The sequence below is a fragment of the Poecilia reticulata genome, chromosome 14 (genome assembly GCF_904066995.2).
Source record: "Poecilia reticulata chromosome 14, P_reticulata-male-v2, whole genome shotgun sequence".
Taxonomy (NCBI): Eukaryota; Metazoa; Chordata; class Actinopteri; order Cyprinodontiformes; family Poeciliidae; genus Poecilia; species Poecilia reticulata.
In genome coordinates, this window is record NC_088843.1 from 17,915,718 (window position 1) to 17,932,207 (window position 16,490).

The 16,490-nt window shown below is 38.7% G+C and overlaps 2 protein-coding genes across 2 annotated transcripts in view; both read right to left on the bottom strand.

The window, feature by feature from the left end:
• cxadr (CXADR Ig-like cell adhesion molecule) overlaps window positions 1-8,075 on the bottom strand; it is a 44,187-nt gene extending 36,112 nt beyond the window's left edge. Inside the window, exon 1 of the mRNA XM_008428220.3 lies at window positions 7,837-8,075. Within this exon, the coding sequence (XP_008426442.1) occupies window positions 7,837-7,888 (52 nt within the window). The 5' untranslated portion in view covers window positions 7,889-8,075. The remainder of the gene's footprint in view (window positions 1-7,836) is intronic.
• Window positions 8,076-10,925: 2,850 nt separating this feature from the next.
• btg3 (B-cell translocation gene 3) lies at window positions 10,926-16,300 on the bottom strand. The gene is made up of 5 exons (XM_008428222.3): window positions 16,153-16,300; window positions 14,438-14,643; window positions 14,185-14,322; window positions 12,803-12,995; window positions 10,926-11,475 (listed from the first exon to the last, which is right to left on the bottom strand). The coding sequence occupies exons 2-5, from the start codon at window positions 14,608-14,610 to the stop codon at window positions 11,272-11,274; spliced, it is 708 nt and encodes a 235-aa protein (XP_008426444.1). The 5' UTR covers window positions 14,611-14,643; window positions 16,153-16,300; the 3' UTR covers window positions 10,926-11,271.
• Between the last annotated feature and the right edge of the window lie 190 nt (window positions 16,301-16,490).

The window sequence follows — 16,490 nt, forward strand, 5'->3', positions numbered from 1 at the left end:
GGAACAGCCAACTTATAAGAATTTTAGATATGAAACCAGTATATGTATAAAAAAAATACTTCCCCAGAGAGTAGCATATTTGTCACAAGGCCTATTATTCCTCATTAGGAGCAGAGGGCATTGTGGGAGCTTCAGAGTCGGACATGTAGTGGCTAAGTGATGAATGTGCTGGGGGGGTGTTTATCACCCTCACAGTGCCACACAGTGATGATGACCGATGGACTCAGGAGAGCGGGGCGGGGGGAGCGGCCGTGCTTTGACCTTGTTTTAAATGACAGACAGTCCCTCTGCAATCCTTAGATCCCATCTTTCTGCCCCATCCCTGCTAGACTCAGATTCAAACAGCTCCTGCTGTCAGATTACGTTTCTGAGGAATCTCATACCTGCAACCGGTCTTTGTTTTCCACCAGGCACCGGCCAATTAAATCTCACTCCGTGTAAAACGCTGTAAAAGGTGAGCATGTAATTCATCATTTATTATCTCTTTTAGTCTTAGAAGGTGCATTGATGTTGCAGGTTAGAACGACCTTTGAAGGCTGGGGTGTTTATCACACATTTCAGATACAATGTCTTATTCATTAAAAACACAACCTCTGCACACACACACTCTCTCTCTTTATGCTGCCCTAAGTAGGCCACTGAACAAAAGCTAGAAAGCAGATTCATACAAACACGTCTGAATGTTTGGAAACAGATTTCTCTTAAAGGATGGACACTTAAAGCTAACATTAATATTTTTTTAGGTTTTTTTTACCATATTTTTCATCTTTTCACATAATAGTTGAGTGTTTCAACAACTTTTTTTAAATTTATTGTTTTAGATGTTTCTTCGATAAAAGGATCCAACAGATTTCGATTCTCACAACTATTTTGTTTTTCCAATCACAAATTTCCAGAGTTCTCAGTCCTTCTTTTCCTAATTGGTACAAGGACAAGCCCAAAAAATTTTACTAACATATGGCGGCCATCTCCGGAGCTCAGGGAACCATAATAAACATGAGCGGATGGAAGATTTGCATAAAAAGATATCAGAAAGTATGCAAGTATATTAATGCAAGTATACTAATAGGCCTGTCGCAATACATTTTGCTAGACAATAAATTATCCTAGAAGATACTGCAATAAGCAACATTACTGTTGTTTTGAGACCATTTTATCAGTAATATAGTAATAGCTTAATAATGCAAGTACGTCCTCTCAAAAAATCAATAAGCTCTCATTAATAACAAACATTTAACTCTGGAACTAAAATAGATTTTAAACATCCAAAATATTTCATCAAAGCAACAAATAAAATGAATACTGAAGTGTCTGGACAAAAAATTGACCTTCAAAAAACAGGCCAGTTGAGATCGACGCACCTGACTGAAGCATTTTGTCATCCAGTTATTGGTAGAAACAGACACGAGAAAAGTAATCATGAAAATGGAAATTATAGAGCCCATTTGAATGTATCATGCAATTTATTGAATTATTGTTAACAGGCTTATGCCCTATAATATTATTTTTGCTATACTACCCAAGAAACTCCAAGTATATAGTGTCTCTTTTCATATGAGAGAAAAAAAAAACACCTTAGTCTCCTGGAACAACTAGTTTACATCTGTTTACATTTTAGATACGCTCAGTGTCTTCAGAGATTTGCGTGTCGTTTCCTTCAGTGGTTCTTGGTGCAGCGCCACTACAGGTGAGAAGGAGGAACAGGTTCTTCTTAGGGTTTGATTTGTTTGGCATCGTGGAGTATCAAAGCGAAACGCACCACCTGGAAATGTAAAAACATTGCAACTTTGATCCCAAATCAAACTGAGTGTCCCAGACGTGAAAACACCCTAAGGCAGTAGGCCACAGTCAAAAAATGCCACTGTATTAATAAACCAAGTAGAATGCATCAGAAAGTGTGATTTTACACCTTAACAGAAAAATAGATGAGTTATAACAAAGTCTGGATAGTGTCATTTATCAATTTCTAAAGCAAATCATCTGTTTTTCTCTAAATTATTGGAAAGTAAATACCACAAAGCCTCAGGAAAGCAGCTGAATAAAATAAACCAGCTGGCTGGGAGAGCCAGTAAAAAACCATGGTGGATAACTAACTCGTGACGTGTGGAGGCTCAAATACCTGGCAGCACATGGATGCAGCTAAACGTATAAAACCTTGACCGATCAGTCATTCTGACACCAACTTTAAGACGGTGAGGTTAAAGCGGAACCAAGGCATCCCACAAAAAGCTTCAGCAGCCCTGGAAAGCCGTTTTCCTGTCTACCTGTAAGGAAGGAATGAGCTCTGAATACAAAGTGGCTGCACTTCAAAACAAGCGGCGCTATTAATCACCTTCCCTAAAGCTCCAGAAGGCAGTAATTTGTCCATTCAGTAATCCAGATATGAAATGGAGGGTGGAGGAGAGAGAGAAAGAGAGAGAGCTGAGGGTAATGTAGCAAAGTGAGGGTGCGATCTGCTCTTAGCGCTTCCACACAGGTGAACAGGACAAGCCTGGCATGCTAAAATATTAACGTCTGAGGCTGTGAATATTCATGTGCGCTTGTCCCCCCTCATCAGATCGTAGAGGACGGGCCGCTGTCCCTGGAGTGTAATCCGATTCTGAGCGTCCCCGCTTGGCTCTCAAGGACAAGGGGCTTCTGGGTGGAGAGGGCGTTCGGTGGTTTGCAGCAGCAACATGTTTCAGCCGACAGGAGACGAGCAGCGGATGATGGAAGGTGAACCTGACCTCCGGTTGTTATCATCATCTGCATGAGGCCAAACAACAAGGGCTCAAATTCACTGCTTTGCGTCTCCGCCCAATGTCTATATGAGTTATTCTGTCATGGAAGCATGGCAGCAGATTGTAAAAGGGACAAAAGCAGAGTTGTGAAGTAAAGGCGTCCGATTGTTTAAAATAATATAAGAGCTTCACCTACTGCACAACAAACTACCGAACAAGGGGGAGGGTAGATTTCTTAGGCAATCGGAGCACACTCAAGTACACTCTCTGGATGTCTTGTTTTTTTTTAAGTAGTAACCAGGCAACCGGTTAGCTGGCCAGGGCCTTTGGTTTTAGGCTTATCACGTAACATTGTTACAACTTCACCTGCGGTCGGTCCACTTTAAAGGGATTCAATCTTCCCCAAAATGTTACAGAGTTCACACAAACTCCAACTCTGGTCTGTTCCAACTAGAGGTGTTTCATGTGGAGTGAATCTAAAAGGAGGATGTTGGGAGGCAGGACTATTCCAGCTATTTCCATGCAGAAAACTGCTGACACGGCAGATCTTCATCAGTGAAGCAAGTGTCGACTACAAAGCTTGCAATTTGCTTTGCAGATTGCCCAAGCATAAAAACGCAACCACTATCAAAATACCAACTCTGCAAACATGTATCTGTGAACTGTCTTATCTTCTTGCTATGTGCAGAATATTTTGGTGTGCAGCAACACAAAAGGCTTGCCTTGGAACAGAGAGCGAACCACTGACGGAGATAGCGACACGGGGTTGGTGTAACCCAAACCAAGCTTTTACAGCTCTGATGTATCTGCAGGTTATCTGCTCCCAGCCAACCTCAACAACTGAGATTTTACTAAGAGGAACCAGTAGGTTTTGTCTTTGTTAGTAGGAAAAACTGCTGTACGCCTTCATGTAAAATGGGTTGTGTTAGCACAAGATGACCAGTTACATTACCATCATGCATTTGGTTTTAATAAAAACAAACCCAATATTCACTAAAACATATACATGTATGAAAAGATTTGAATTTGGTTCCAGAAGATTAAAAACAATAAAACTGTCTGTTCCCAGAGCACAAAATAAGACAGTGAGTAAACTGATAAATACCAAAGTGAATAGTATTAAGATACAAGCAGGTGTAACCTTTTGTGACGGGTTTTCAGTAATTAATGTGTTGCTGATGTGTCCATCCTTTCTGTTTTTAATTATTACTTTTTTTTTTTTTCCACCAAAGCACTTCTTTGGTTTCAGAGAGCTGTCAGGTAGCTCAAGGCCTTAATCTTTTTTTGACAAGTGCATTTTACAGCTTCTATTTATTTGCACTTTGAATTCAGGTCAACTTATAGAAGGAATTAATAAATTCTGACATTTTGTAATTTTTTTTGAAAATGGTATGAAACATATATATATATAAAAAACTAATCTAAGATTTGATTTTTAAGGCATATAGCCCAGCCCTAGCTGAAAGTATGGACTTAAACGCCAAGTTGTCTCTTCAAACACCAGAGGTGCCTCCTACAGGATCTTCTTTTTGAGAAGTATTTGGATTTTCATCCAGTTTTTAACCAGCACACCAACTAGAATAGACAAATATGAAAAAGAAGAAAACTCACTCTCTCTCCATAGCAGACATGTGCTCTTCCCTCATTGGAGGCAATAAAAAAAACAGCAGTAAGGATTTGAATTTAACATGTGGAAAAGGCTATTTTTCATACGTTTTCCACTAAACATCCCATCTACTGACGCTTCCCTGTAGGAACTCACTTAAGAACCCAAGTATGACTAATTTTTCGGTTTCTCTCGGTTTCATTAAGCTGGAAGACAAATTATTTGCTGGTGCTATTATATCTCTATTGTTTACATGCAGCTAATTAGAGGAAAGAAACCATTTCTGGTTGTTTCAGTAAATTCACTTTTTTGCCCGCCATTTTGCCTCATCTCTTTTGTCAACATCTTGCGTCGCATAAACAAATCGACAGGAATAAAAATGGAGCAGACATATTCCACTTGTTGTTTAGCCATTAAAGAGAGCTCTCCACATTACCATTCATTTCAAAGCCAAGTTAGAAGAATGCCATGAGTCCTGCAGTTACTGTTCTTGTCTGCCGAAGTGGAACAGAGCTCACATAACGAGACCATGGCGCTATTAAGATGGTAATGAGGCCAAACTAGCGTGGACACAACAATATGAATCATGGGACAAAGACAGACTCAAAGCAACACTCTGCTGGCCTTATAGTACACACAATAGCCGGAACCGGTACACGCAGAGATGCGCTCAAAGATCCGTAACAAAGAACTTCTGCATTTCATTTGACTCTGCAACTGAGTCAGACCGCTGGAATGCAACTCCCCTGTCTGTAGCTCGGTGGCTAACCCAGCAGAAGTCTCCCGTAGTTCAACATGCACCATGACATATCCCTAACTAAAGCCAAAAGACAACTGGGTGGCTAATGTTTCACTCTATTCTTCACAGAGGGAGGAGTGATTGTGTGGTTTCAGTTCAAATTCCAGCACACTAAATGCCACGCCCGTACTAATGAGATCAAGCTGTGTATTTGCTCATTTTAAAAACAAAGAATAGGTTAACTGAGCTAAACATTAAATGATACCAGTCGAGTTTTTTTTTTTACACTAACAAATGCACACAATCAACAAAAACAACCTACGTGCATAATGATCTGTAGATTTCGACTATCACATTTTACACAATGCGAAGCCTCTTAAAAGCACACCGAAGAAAGATATTCATGGGCATTTGCGTCAGTGACATCACACAAGGCATTGACCAGGTGGCGTTAGTAAAGACTACTACAGATTAGCCACTTTTGACAAATTTCAGCTAATTCTGAAGCATTTATAATCTAATCTAGTCTGACTTCTTAACACCTCTTCCATGGGTTTGGATTGGTGCTAAATGTTCCCCAAATATGCATAGCAGGGTTTCCCTCAGTGTAATATAAGCCTGGTGGGCCACCAGGCTTTACTTGGGCCCCCAACAGGCTTAGCATTGCTTATGTATTTAAGTTTATTTTTATGTTTGTTGATGCATGAATTTGTTAAGATTTTATAGTTGGTGTTCAGGTATTAATCTTCCAATGCCACATAATTATCAAGTGATATTTTCAAATATCCTGTCAACTTTAAACATTTTTTTAACTCAAAAACACGACGGCTAGCTGGATGAATGGCTGCCGAGCGCCCTAACCACCGGGCTGAGCACGTTTTCTGGGGGAAATCTTACATAGTGAATGCAATTCCAGTAGATTCTCATCTCCCTTCAATGCTTTGTCTGAGATTACTCCCATTGAATTTGACTCCTCAGAATACATTTCATCCTATCCAATCAGCAAACAGAAAGAGTTATGAAAGATGACGTCAATTTTGTGCACTGTTTAAGAGCTGTAGTCTACCTTAATAGGCTGGAGTTTGGAAGTGGACAAAGTGAACAAAGATATTCAGTCAGTGTTTTACCACGCTTCCAAATATTGCACAATTAAAGTCACAACAAGATGAATATAAAGATATTCTAGACATCGGCTAAGACATAGTCTGGCTCTGCAGAAAAAAATACAGCCATCTCTTTTTGAGTGGGGGATGGATGTTTACAGCGCACGCAATTTTCGGGAAGCTTCCTAGCATAGCTTCCTTCACAGTAGAGCCGGCGCATTACATATGTGACAGCCAAACGTTAGCAATTGGGTAAAATCAAATCAACTCCAGAAGCTATTAGCATACTAAGATACACCTCAAACGTTTTGCTGCATGAAGTCACTACCTTTGCAGGAAATTGAAGAAAAACATTACGAGATGAGCTGTAAAGAACACTGATTAGTTGTTTTATGTTGTTTCAAAACACAAAAACAAAAGAATGACAAAATGTGACAATAAAACATTACTCTTTTGGTGACAAACTTCACCTAAAGCTGGAAGATTTACACAAAAGCCCTACAAAAGTAGTTTGAATGATGACTAGTGTTTTATTTTAAACACTGTGTCTTTAAAATAAAACGTGAAAAGGATCTGATTTGATTGATTGAAACATATGATCTTGATTAGAAACTGGCAGAATTGCACAGATAAACCCCCAGGGGACAAGAGGAAAAATATATATATATATATACACATCATCCAATCAGGTGTTTTACACAACACAATGCACTTCCAGAAACGCCAAGAGCCAACAAAAATCCCTTTACGGTGCGGATCCCTTCATTAAACTTTAAATAGCTGACTTTCTTCCTCTGAATCATTTAAACCAGCAGAGAAAATAAATCTGCCAACATGAGCAAACGTGTATTTAAGTTGATATGAAAGCCGGGATTTCAGACTGGATAAGGGGTAGAGACGGAGAGGTGGGGTGGAGGGGTGGGTTAAAACTGCTGGCAGATGGCAGACTAAAAAAGCAGCACTTTGAAGTCCTCCAGCCACAGGTTTAAAAGCGGATCAAGCTTTTGTGTTCACCAGCGAACGATAAACCAAAAGACATCGCACAGATGCAGACGTTTCTGACGTTGAATTAAAAACAGCCCTGGCATTTTAGCTGCTATCATAAATCAATACATTTTAAACTAGTCGGTAGAAGGCAGTCAACCAAGAGAAACCGACCAAATTAATAATCCAAATCCCTGTAACTTTACATGACGCCTGCTTGGGATAAAACGGCGAAATGTAAATAATTGCCGAATTTCTATTTCGTTTCCGTTATTTTCTGTGGGACGGCTAGGAATTAGTGGAAAAATAAATAACATATTTATTAAAAAATCAAACTTTAAAACAGTTATTTCAATTAAACCTCACTTTGATAGCACGCTTGTTTGAGCTTACTAGCTAACTAATCGACCTTTGACTCCCAGTTTCTCCCTTCGGAGTCATTTAATTAGTTTACGTTTATATGTGCTTCAGTTAACGTCAACTATCAACTTCAACTGGTACAAAACCCTCCAAAAATTAAGCACTTGGTCAAAGCTCGACGAAAGCTGTTAACCGTCAGAGGCTAACGACTGACCATCCTGTTGGACTGCCCTGTTTTTTGTTTTCTTTGCTCCGTTGTCGTATTTACTGGGGGGGAAAAATCATCAAAGTACTCAGCTTTCGTGTGGTTGTCTGGAAACTTACCTGGGAGGAGGCTCAACAGCAAAAAGCAAAGCCGGGGGTTCGAAAGCTCCATCCTTGTGTGAAATATCCCAACAGTTCTTTGGAGAAACTTGCCGAAAGAAGTTGCACCGATACCGACTGGAAAACGTCAGCCTCGCTCGGTTCCACCGAAGCATCCAAACTCCACTCCGCCTCCTCCTCGGCTGCTCCCCGTGCAGGTGCACAGCGGAGCGCGCCGCAGGCTGTCACGTGACACCCAGAGGACGCGCGCGTAGACGGTTCAGGGACGCCCCCTGCTGGCGAAAAAGAAAACGGACAGGGTCTTCGAGAAATAGGTTGTGTCAGAAGAGAGTTTTGTTTTGAGTAATTAATTATCCTATAAATTTGATGGATTTAACGCTCTTAATACACGCAGTGGTTCTAAGATTCAGGACGAAAATAACACACAATGTTCTTTGATGGTTGAACATATGGTGAAAGAGGTGACACATTCAGTACCCATCTTTAAAAAGTTCCTTATGAAGCAGAATTGGGAGTCCGGGGCAGATGAACTTTCAGCATGGCTAGCAGTGCCACCAGAAAATATTCACAGCCTTTGCTTCCTTCTTCCTCATTTTGTCACATTACAAGCTTATTCGTATGGATTCAAATGTGATCAAACAAAATCAATCAAATTTTATTCATTTCAGCAGAAAGGCATTTCAAGGTGCTTTACATAATTAAAGAAAAAATAAAAACAGCATGTGACATTGATTAAACAGTAAGAAAGAGAAAGAGAGTTTGGAAAAAAAAAAGATTGAAAAAGATAAAACATACTTTTGTTACGGAATTTAAGCGCCTGTCGTCGCCGGACTCCGCTGTCCCTTTAACACAGGTATTATCCAGGCCCCGTCGCCTAACAGGACAAGGTCTCCAACCTTGCAGCACCAGGTTCCGTCCACCTGTCACGCAAATTTTTGCGCTAGGACGGATTTTTGTGTACTATTTTTTTTTTTTTTTTTACCTGTTAGAGTCTAGAATTTACAAGGTTTTTCTGTACGCGCAATGACATCAAACGGCCCCTTAATCACAAAGTAAAAGCTTGTTTTCAGATATTTTTGATAAATTAAAATATAAACATTTAAACATACGTTTTTGCAGGGCCTTTCTTAACTCAAACTTGAGCTCAGATGCATCTGATTTCCACTGATCATCCTTAAAATGAAATGATTCCAGTCCACCCGATGTAAATTTAGTAGAATGCACATCTGGAATGGTACAGGGTTTCACGGCTGACACTGAATAAAACAAAACAATGAAGGCCAAAGAATTCTCTTTAGACCTCTGAAATTGAAAGTTTCAGTTTCAGAGGCTCACAGTCCAAATCTGCATGTGAGAAGATACAGTTGTTATGAGAGAAGCCACAGACTGTTGCTGTTTGTAATGAAGTTTTCATCCTGTCCAAGCCCTAAGAGTTATCCAATTGATTAGGTTCTTCCTTTTCTGTCTTTTCTTAATCTGGCAAGCTAACACTTGTTGAATTTTCATCTTGCACATAGCAAATGCATTTTACTCTAGGCACTTTATACAACAGATTTCATGTTACTGTGGCTGTTGTTTTTTTTTCTGTAACATGTACTATGCCGGGGGACTGCAGATGAAAATGAACTGTCCTGGTAACAGTGGAATATATATATATATATATATATATGCATTTCTTATTGATATTCAGTGGTGTGCGCAAACATTGTGGGAGGCAGGTGCTTAAAAATAGAAATATTGCAGAGATAGTTTTTAATCCGGGCAATATGACTTTCATGGTCAGAAGAGGCAGTAAGGGCAAAAAAAGTAGGAGGTGCCTATTCCTGTTCCAGTCAGTAGAAATAGGGAACTCCTTGCAGTATCAACGTTGAATGCACTGCAAGAAAATATTGCTGTGCCTTGAGTGTTTGGTACAGTTGAAATTGATGTCCCAATCACAACTGATGGTTCTAGGCTAAATTGAATGGAAATGTGGGTGGTTAGTAAGGTTGGACTCCATTTTGCCACCTTTGCTTCAAAATCTTATTCAGATACTTTTCAGTGACTTGACTCATTAAGTGAAACAGTACACACAAGCTGACGTTATCAAGCCTTTATCTACGTCAATTACAATTTCTTGCTTGCAACTTATTAAAATATATCAAAGATTACATCAGACCAATGAAGAAAAACTAAACCCCATTAACAAAGAAATGTGATCTTAATGAAAATTGTTTAATACCTGCTCAGAACATATGTTCTAATTTATTTGATGGCGTTAAGAGGATTAAAACCAACAACAAAAACAGCTTTAAATATAGCAATAGATAGCAAACAAAGAGATAATATGTTGTCTACTTGAAATCCTGTTCTGAGTGTTTCTGCCAGATGTTTAGGCATATTTTGGCTATATTAACGGTTTAACATTCACACCAAGATAAATTCAATATTTATTTTCCTTTAGAAGTCTCAGAACAAACATCTTCAGCAAAGAATATGTACTGAAACTGTTGCTTGTTAGTGCAAAGCCTAATTGGTAAATTGACATCTGGGGGAAAATCATGCTTTAGGTTTCCACAGTTAGTGATTGTTTGGGGTGTTTTATCTACTGGATTTTTTAAAATCCTCAGTCAGAGCAACCATCGACTCATTTCTACCGAGAGGTTTTGATCTTCAGGCAGGACTTGGTACCGGAACGAACTGCCTAAGATACCAAAAGCTGGTTCATTGTTACTGTGCTTGATTGCTCAGCAAACTGACCTGATCTCCATGTTGCCTTGACGACGCTTTTTATGCAAAAAGGAAACCCAGTCAAGTACCGAGTACATAGAACTGAATATGCTGCATTTTATAGAAGCCTGAAATTTCTATTTAAAGTGTCTTATTTTTTATAGGTTGTTTTCTAAAACACTAATTTTGGCATTAGCTGTAAGCCATTGTCATCAAAAGTGCAATAAATAAAAGTCTTGAAATTTTTCACTCCTCTCAAGAATCATTATAACTGAGCTTCACTTTCTGACAAAAACTAAACTTACTGAAGACATTCTAATTTTTTTTTAAACTGTACCTGTACGTTCTTTGAACAAAACAGCAGAGGAATAAACAAGGTGTGATGCTTGGAAATGTTTAATAAAAGTTTATAACATTAAGCCTATACATCTGAAAATCTTTGCTTAATAAATAAAACATTTCATCACAAAGGACATTAAGCTGCATACATGAACGTCTCCTGTAGTAAAAATACAGTACTTCACAAAATTACACATGTAGTATTCCAATTTTATTGCCTAATTTCATACAATTTATTCCAACTATAACAAAAAGATCTAAAGTGCAAAAAGACTGAAAAACAATATTTGTGTTATAAAAATTCATGTTTCTTTAAAAAAAAAAAAAATCTCAGTCAAAGTTTTTTCTAGGTTTAATGTCCAGTGTGAACAACAAGCACCGTGGTCCCTAACTGTAACTATGTGCCACGTTCTGTTGCGTGTCCCAGTAGTCGGGGCACGCTCTGTAGACGGGAGGGATCCAAACGTTGCTCCTCAACGTGTGGGAGGCTCTGCCGCGAGGCCTGTAGCCGTAGTGAGGCCGTGGAAGGATGTGACCCTTCCCAGGCACCATCTTTTTGGGGTGCCAAGAAGGAGCTCCAGGGTTCATGGTCTAAAAAGAGAGGAAAGGTCATCAGAAGCGGATCGCTGATGCTTTCTTTTTTGGTTCACTGAACAAAAACAATGGAGCATCATAACTGTCAGACAAAGACGATGATGTTTTATTACATTTCTGGTTCAAACTGAACGAGAGCTCTCACTGTACAACTTTTGGGAACTCGGAATACACAAAAGAAAAAGTGCAAAGAATTTAGAGGGGCAGAATTATGTTATCTTGTGACACAGTGCCATTTTATATTGTAATCAGGTAACTATGCTACCTTCAGTTGTTGTAAAAATGCTTTATATATTAAATATGACTTAAGAAAATGTTACTTCATAATTCAATGCCTTGAAATTGGACCTCTGTCTCTTTAAAAACTGAAACTCCACTTCCAGAAAGCCATCACATTGCTCCTATATCAACCCTTTACAAATGTTTTTACCTCAGTTTCACTGAGAAACTGCACATCTAACGAGCTCAGCAGGTGTTTGCTAATTGCTGCTGGCTAGTCTGAAGGACCTGAATAGGGGGAGTCACTGCAGATGGGTGACCTGTAATTGTAATTGAAACTGCAGCTGTGATGAGAAGATGTGCCTTGAAGGCAGCACTAGTTCCAACCTGCCATTTTACAAGGCTGAATGGTTGCCATGGGAGACTAAATGATTCTCAAACATTCATTGAAGAATCAAAGCAAGACCCAAGGTGTGTTTTTGATGAGGGAACATTATAATATGATTTAAAGCTCAGAAAAGTCAATTTTCCATAATACTGCCCCTTTAAAAAAAAATGCTAATGTGCTCAAAACTATCTTCTAACAAATGATAACGATGCTACTAACTAGCTGCGTTTCCACTGGCCACGTAACTGTGCAAATAAGAATTCCGAAAATAAATTTGCTTAATGGGAACACGGCAATTTCTTTCAAAAAAACTTTCCATAAAACATTTTTTTTTGCGCTAGGATGAGGTGGATTTTCGGCTGCATTGAAATTACTGTATTTCTCAAAAACTGCAATGGAAACACTTTTTGCAGATCACATGATCAACATGTTTCCACTGGCAGAAAAGGCAAAGATGACAACAGGAAGTGGTAGGAGGACAACGGCGTGGCATGATTTTTAATGACTTATCGCGTGAACAAACTTATTCATGTGGGATTTTAATTACGTTCCTTACTGAATGGAAACGTTGCGTTTAGAAAAATTTATTTTTCTGACATTAGTAGAATATCAACAACGTTTCGCACACATTTGTAACAGAAATGCAGCCACTGAGAAAATGAAAAGAGCCAGGCCAGGATTACAAGATCCTACACAGGACAGCATAGAGCCCAGTACCTGGTGGGTCCAGCGGCTGTTAGGGACAGTGAGGGGGGAACTGCTGGTGCTTTCCTCGTCAGAAGAAGAACCCGAATGGTAGTCCGATGTCACTCTCTCCAGAGCGCTGGTCACTTTCTTTGCAACATCTTTATCATCCTCATCATCACTCCTGAAAGTGGCGACTGAGAAGCAAGGATTTTGCTCTCCATACCTGGCAATTGGAGAAAATAAGAAAAGCATCAACTACAGATCATTCTGTTGGAGAAGAAGAAAAGCCTCTATGCTGGACATATAATTTTTTTTTGTTTTGAATTAATCTTTGAAGAAAAAAAAAAATCTTATCTAGGGTTGAGATGATTAATCAATTACTGAAATAATCGTAAACAAATTTAGTAATCGGCTAATTGTTAACTAGAGCATACAGAGTATGCAAGGTAACATATTCAGAACAGTAATTAAAGCCAAAGCTGTACAAAAAAATGCACATATTGCATTTAAGATAAAAACAATGCTGTCTGCATATATTTTTTTTTTAACCAAAACTCCTCAGGTGGTAAATAGTTTTAATTCAATCGGTTCAGATTTACTGAGTAGGTAACATTTTTATTAAAGTTTAGGCAATAAAATATGTTCTTATTTAAAAAAGGAATGACACCATTTCTTTATTTGCATCTTTTAAGATGTAAAAGAAATGTATAAAGAAATAACGTAAAAAAAAAAAAAAAAAAAAAAAAAAGGCTGAAGTAGTTGCAAAAAAAGAATGGGTAACACTTTATTTGAAGGGGTGTAAGGCATAAGACTGACATGACACCATCATAAACATGACATAACATCTGTCATGAACATGAAGAAGTCTTTATGAATGTTTATGACAGTTGTCATGAAGTGTCATTCGGTAAATAATGACACTTTTAATACAAAGTTGCTTTAAAAGTTGCATTGAAAGTCCATTAAAAGTGCCAACTTTGCATGATTTTTGTAAATTATGATAATTTAATGCAAAGTTGGCCTTTTTAACGGACTTTCAATGCAACTTTTAGAGCAACTTTGCATCAAGTGTCATTATTTACCAAATGACACTTCATGACAACTGTCAAACATTCATAAAGACTCCTTTATGTTCATGACAGATGTTATATCATGTTTATGATGGTGTCATGTCAGTCTTATGCCTTACACCCCTTCAAATAAAGTGTTACCAAAGAATGTGCCTTTTTTGTCCTCTTATCAACTGAATAATAGATTAATCGATTATTAAAAATAATTATTAGCTGAATCAAGAAGGTATGAAAATTATTTTCTTGATTATGTGTATTAGAGGAAAGTTTAATCACTTTTGTAATGTTAAACACCTTGTAAAACATCTAGCAAAAGAAGAATAAAGGTTGACCAAGTCTCACCTGCAACAAACCTCTCCAGGATCCACCCACAGCGTGAGCTCACGAGGAAGTCCCAGGTCACTATATTTTATCCCGCTCTCCCGACAAGCCCGAAGGAGATCCGGATCCTGCCTTTGGAATCTGTTTATTCGGATGCACCTGAAAAATCCCCCCCCCCAAAAAAACAAACAAAAACATGTTTTGTTTAACAACTAAAAGCTTATTCTTAGTACAGACTGATTTAACAGTCAGTGCTGTTAAATATCAACAGTACCTGTATGCCTGGCCTTTGCTGGGGCTTTCGGGGTACCAGTGACCCTTGAACTTCTCCTGTAGCGCAACAGCCAGCCTCTCGATAAACAGCTCGATCTTGTCAGATTCCAGCTTCTCCCCTTTCTTCACGAGTCTCTTAAGAAAGAAAACCACTGCTGCTATCTCTCGCATCATGTTTCACGTCTGGTCATTACGGCTCGTGAGCTCCTGCAAGAAAATTGGAATTGACTGAGACTCACAGAACCAGACAAGTGCCTTATGTGTTTAAATGTTTCTTTATACAAATTACTAGCCTACATAACATAATCAGTTTGGTGATTGCATGTGAAACTGAACATCTCTACCTGTGCAAAGGTCTGAAAATCAGTCACTGTCCTGTTTTGCTCTTCTGAGAGCCAGAACCCACTGCTGCCAACTTAGTCACTATATTTACAGATTTTTCAGAAAAAAAAGGGAAAAAAATGGAATTGGCACTTTTAAAATTTTTTTCTATTTCTTTTAATTTAGCAGACAAAGTGTCAAGTGAAGGTCTTTGTTGGAAATGACAAACTGCCCCTCCTTCCCAGATAAACAGATTGGTTAAAAAATGAAAAGCATGAATATAAAATACCGAGGCCACAATATAAAAATCATTCCAGTGTTTGTAAACGTTTCTCCAAGTTATACATGCAAGCGAATCTGCCATCTGGAAATGTAAAGTTTACTCGTGCACAGATGGCAAATTGGCTCATGTAGATGCCTGGTTTTTGTTTTATGGGGCTCACTGGTGTTGTAATTACGGTAAAGTCAACATTCTAACACATGAGGGTGAAATTAGAAGCCTTATAAGAATGTAAAATGCTTGCTATTTTACTGACTGGTATTTTCCTAATTTATATATATATATATATATATATATATATAAAACACTGAATGATGGTTATGATCGCTGCATTTCTTATCTGACGTTTACACAGATTGGATTCGATAGTTTATCATCCGCTATATCTTACATAACTTTACTGTATACTACTGACCAGTGTCTGAAATAAAAGGTCGATAAAACTGTTGAATTTCTTCCTCTTTTACGAACTACCGATTTCAGGTTTTTGAGAGAAAACATTCAGAAGCTCAGTGAAAACTGAAGAACAGTCAACTACCCTGGTTAATGGCCCCACATAGCGCTTAGTGTTTTGTTTCTTCACGGTCGTGTGTATGCCACTTACTTCAGATCATTCCAATGAGGGAAAGAAACTAAGGTAAAAAGCTACGACAACGTCTCTTAGGAGGAGATGGACCCACTCAAGTTTAACGGTCTGTTGATTAAATAGGTCCTGGAAAGGCGGGCTGTGACGCAGACGTTCCGTTTATTCCCGCACAGCACGCTCCATAATAAAGCTAGCCGAGGCTAGCTGGAGCTAACGGCTGGGGATGAAACAGCTGGCTCGCTTCGCTCATAAATTTACTCAAAACTAAAAAGGAACCGGCATAAGCATTTTAGCTATAATTCCAAGTCGTTTGTGTGTATAGAAAACAATTACTCTCTTGTTATAATCGAAACCAAGCACGAGCTACATAATTACCACGCTATGTTACGGCTAACATCCTCATCTTGCTAACAGCCCGGGTAAGTTGCCACGGCTACAGAGGAAAAATACAACAGCACAATGTAACAGACAAACAACACGGTCCCATTCTTATTAAACGATAGCATCCAATCGTTTGAACACAGGTTACCTTATATATCAACGACGTCCCTCGCAGCATGGACTAAAAATGAATGGTCAGAAATGTGTGGTTAACGGAAAACTCTTGACTTTGCATGGTGACTCCGCCCATTAGTTTCGGCTCCGCCTACTCATTTTCTCATTGGTCAAAATTGAGCTCTGCATCGCATTCATTGGTCGAATATATGTCTATCAATGGATGAGTCATTTTTGTGACTCATATCGTTAGCTATGTGGGTTGCAATCACGGGTGTAACGTTGCGTTTACCCATCCTCAAACATTGAAAAGGTGAACAAAAATATTTTAAATTGTATTCAACCTGAAGGTTGCGTTAAATTAAGAATATT

Excerpts from the sequence above, each read along its gene's own strand:
- btg3 (XM_008428222.3), bottom strand. The coding sequence starts at position 14,610 with ATGATGCGAGAGATAGCAGCAGTGGTTTTCTTTCTTAAGAGACTCGTG. Across the intron at positions 14,323-14,437 it reads AGCAAAGGCCAGGCATACAG|GTGCATCCGAATAAACAGAT; the intron begins GTACTGTTGATA and ends GGGATTTTTCAG. Across the intron at positions 12,996-14,184 it reads CCTGGAGAGGTTTGTTGCAG|GTATGGAGAGCAAAATCCTT; the intron begins GTGAGACTTGGT and ends TCCAATTGCCAG.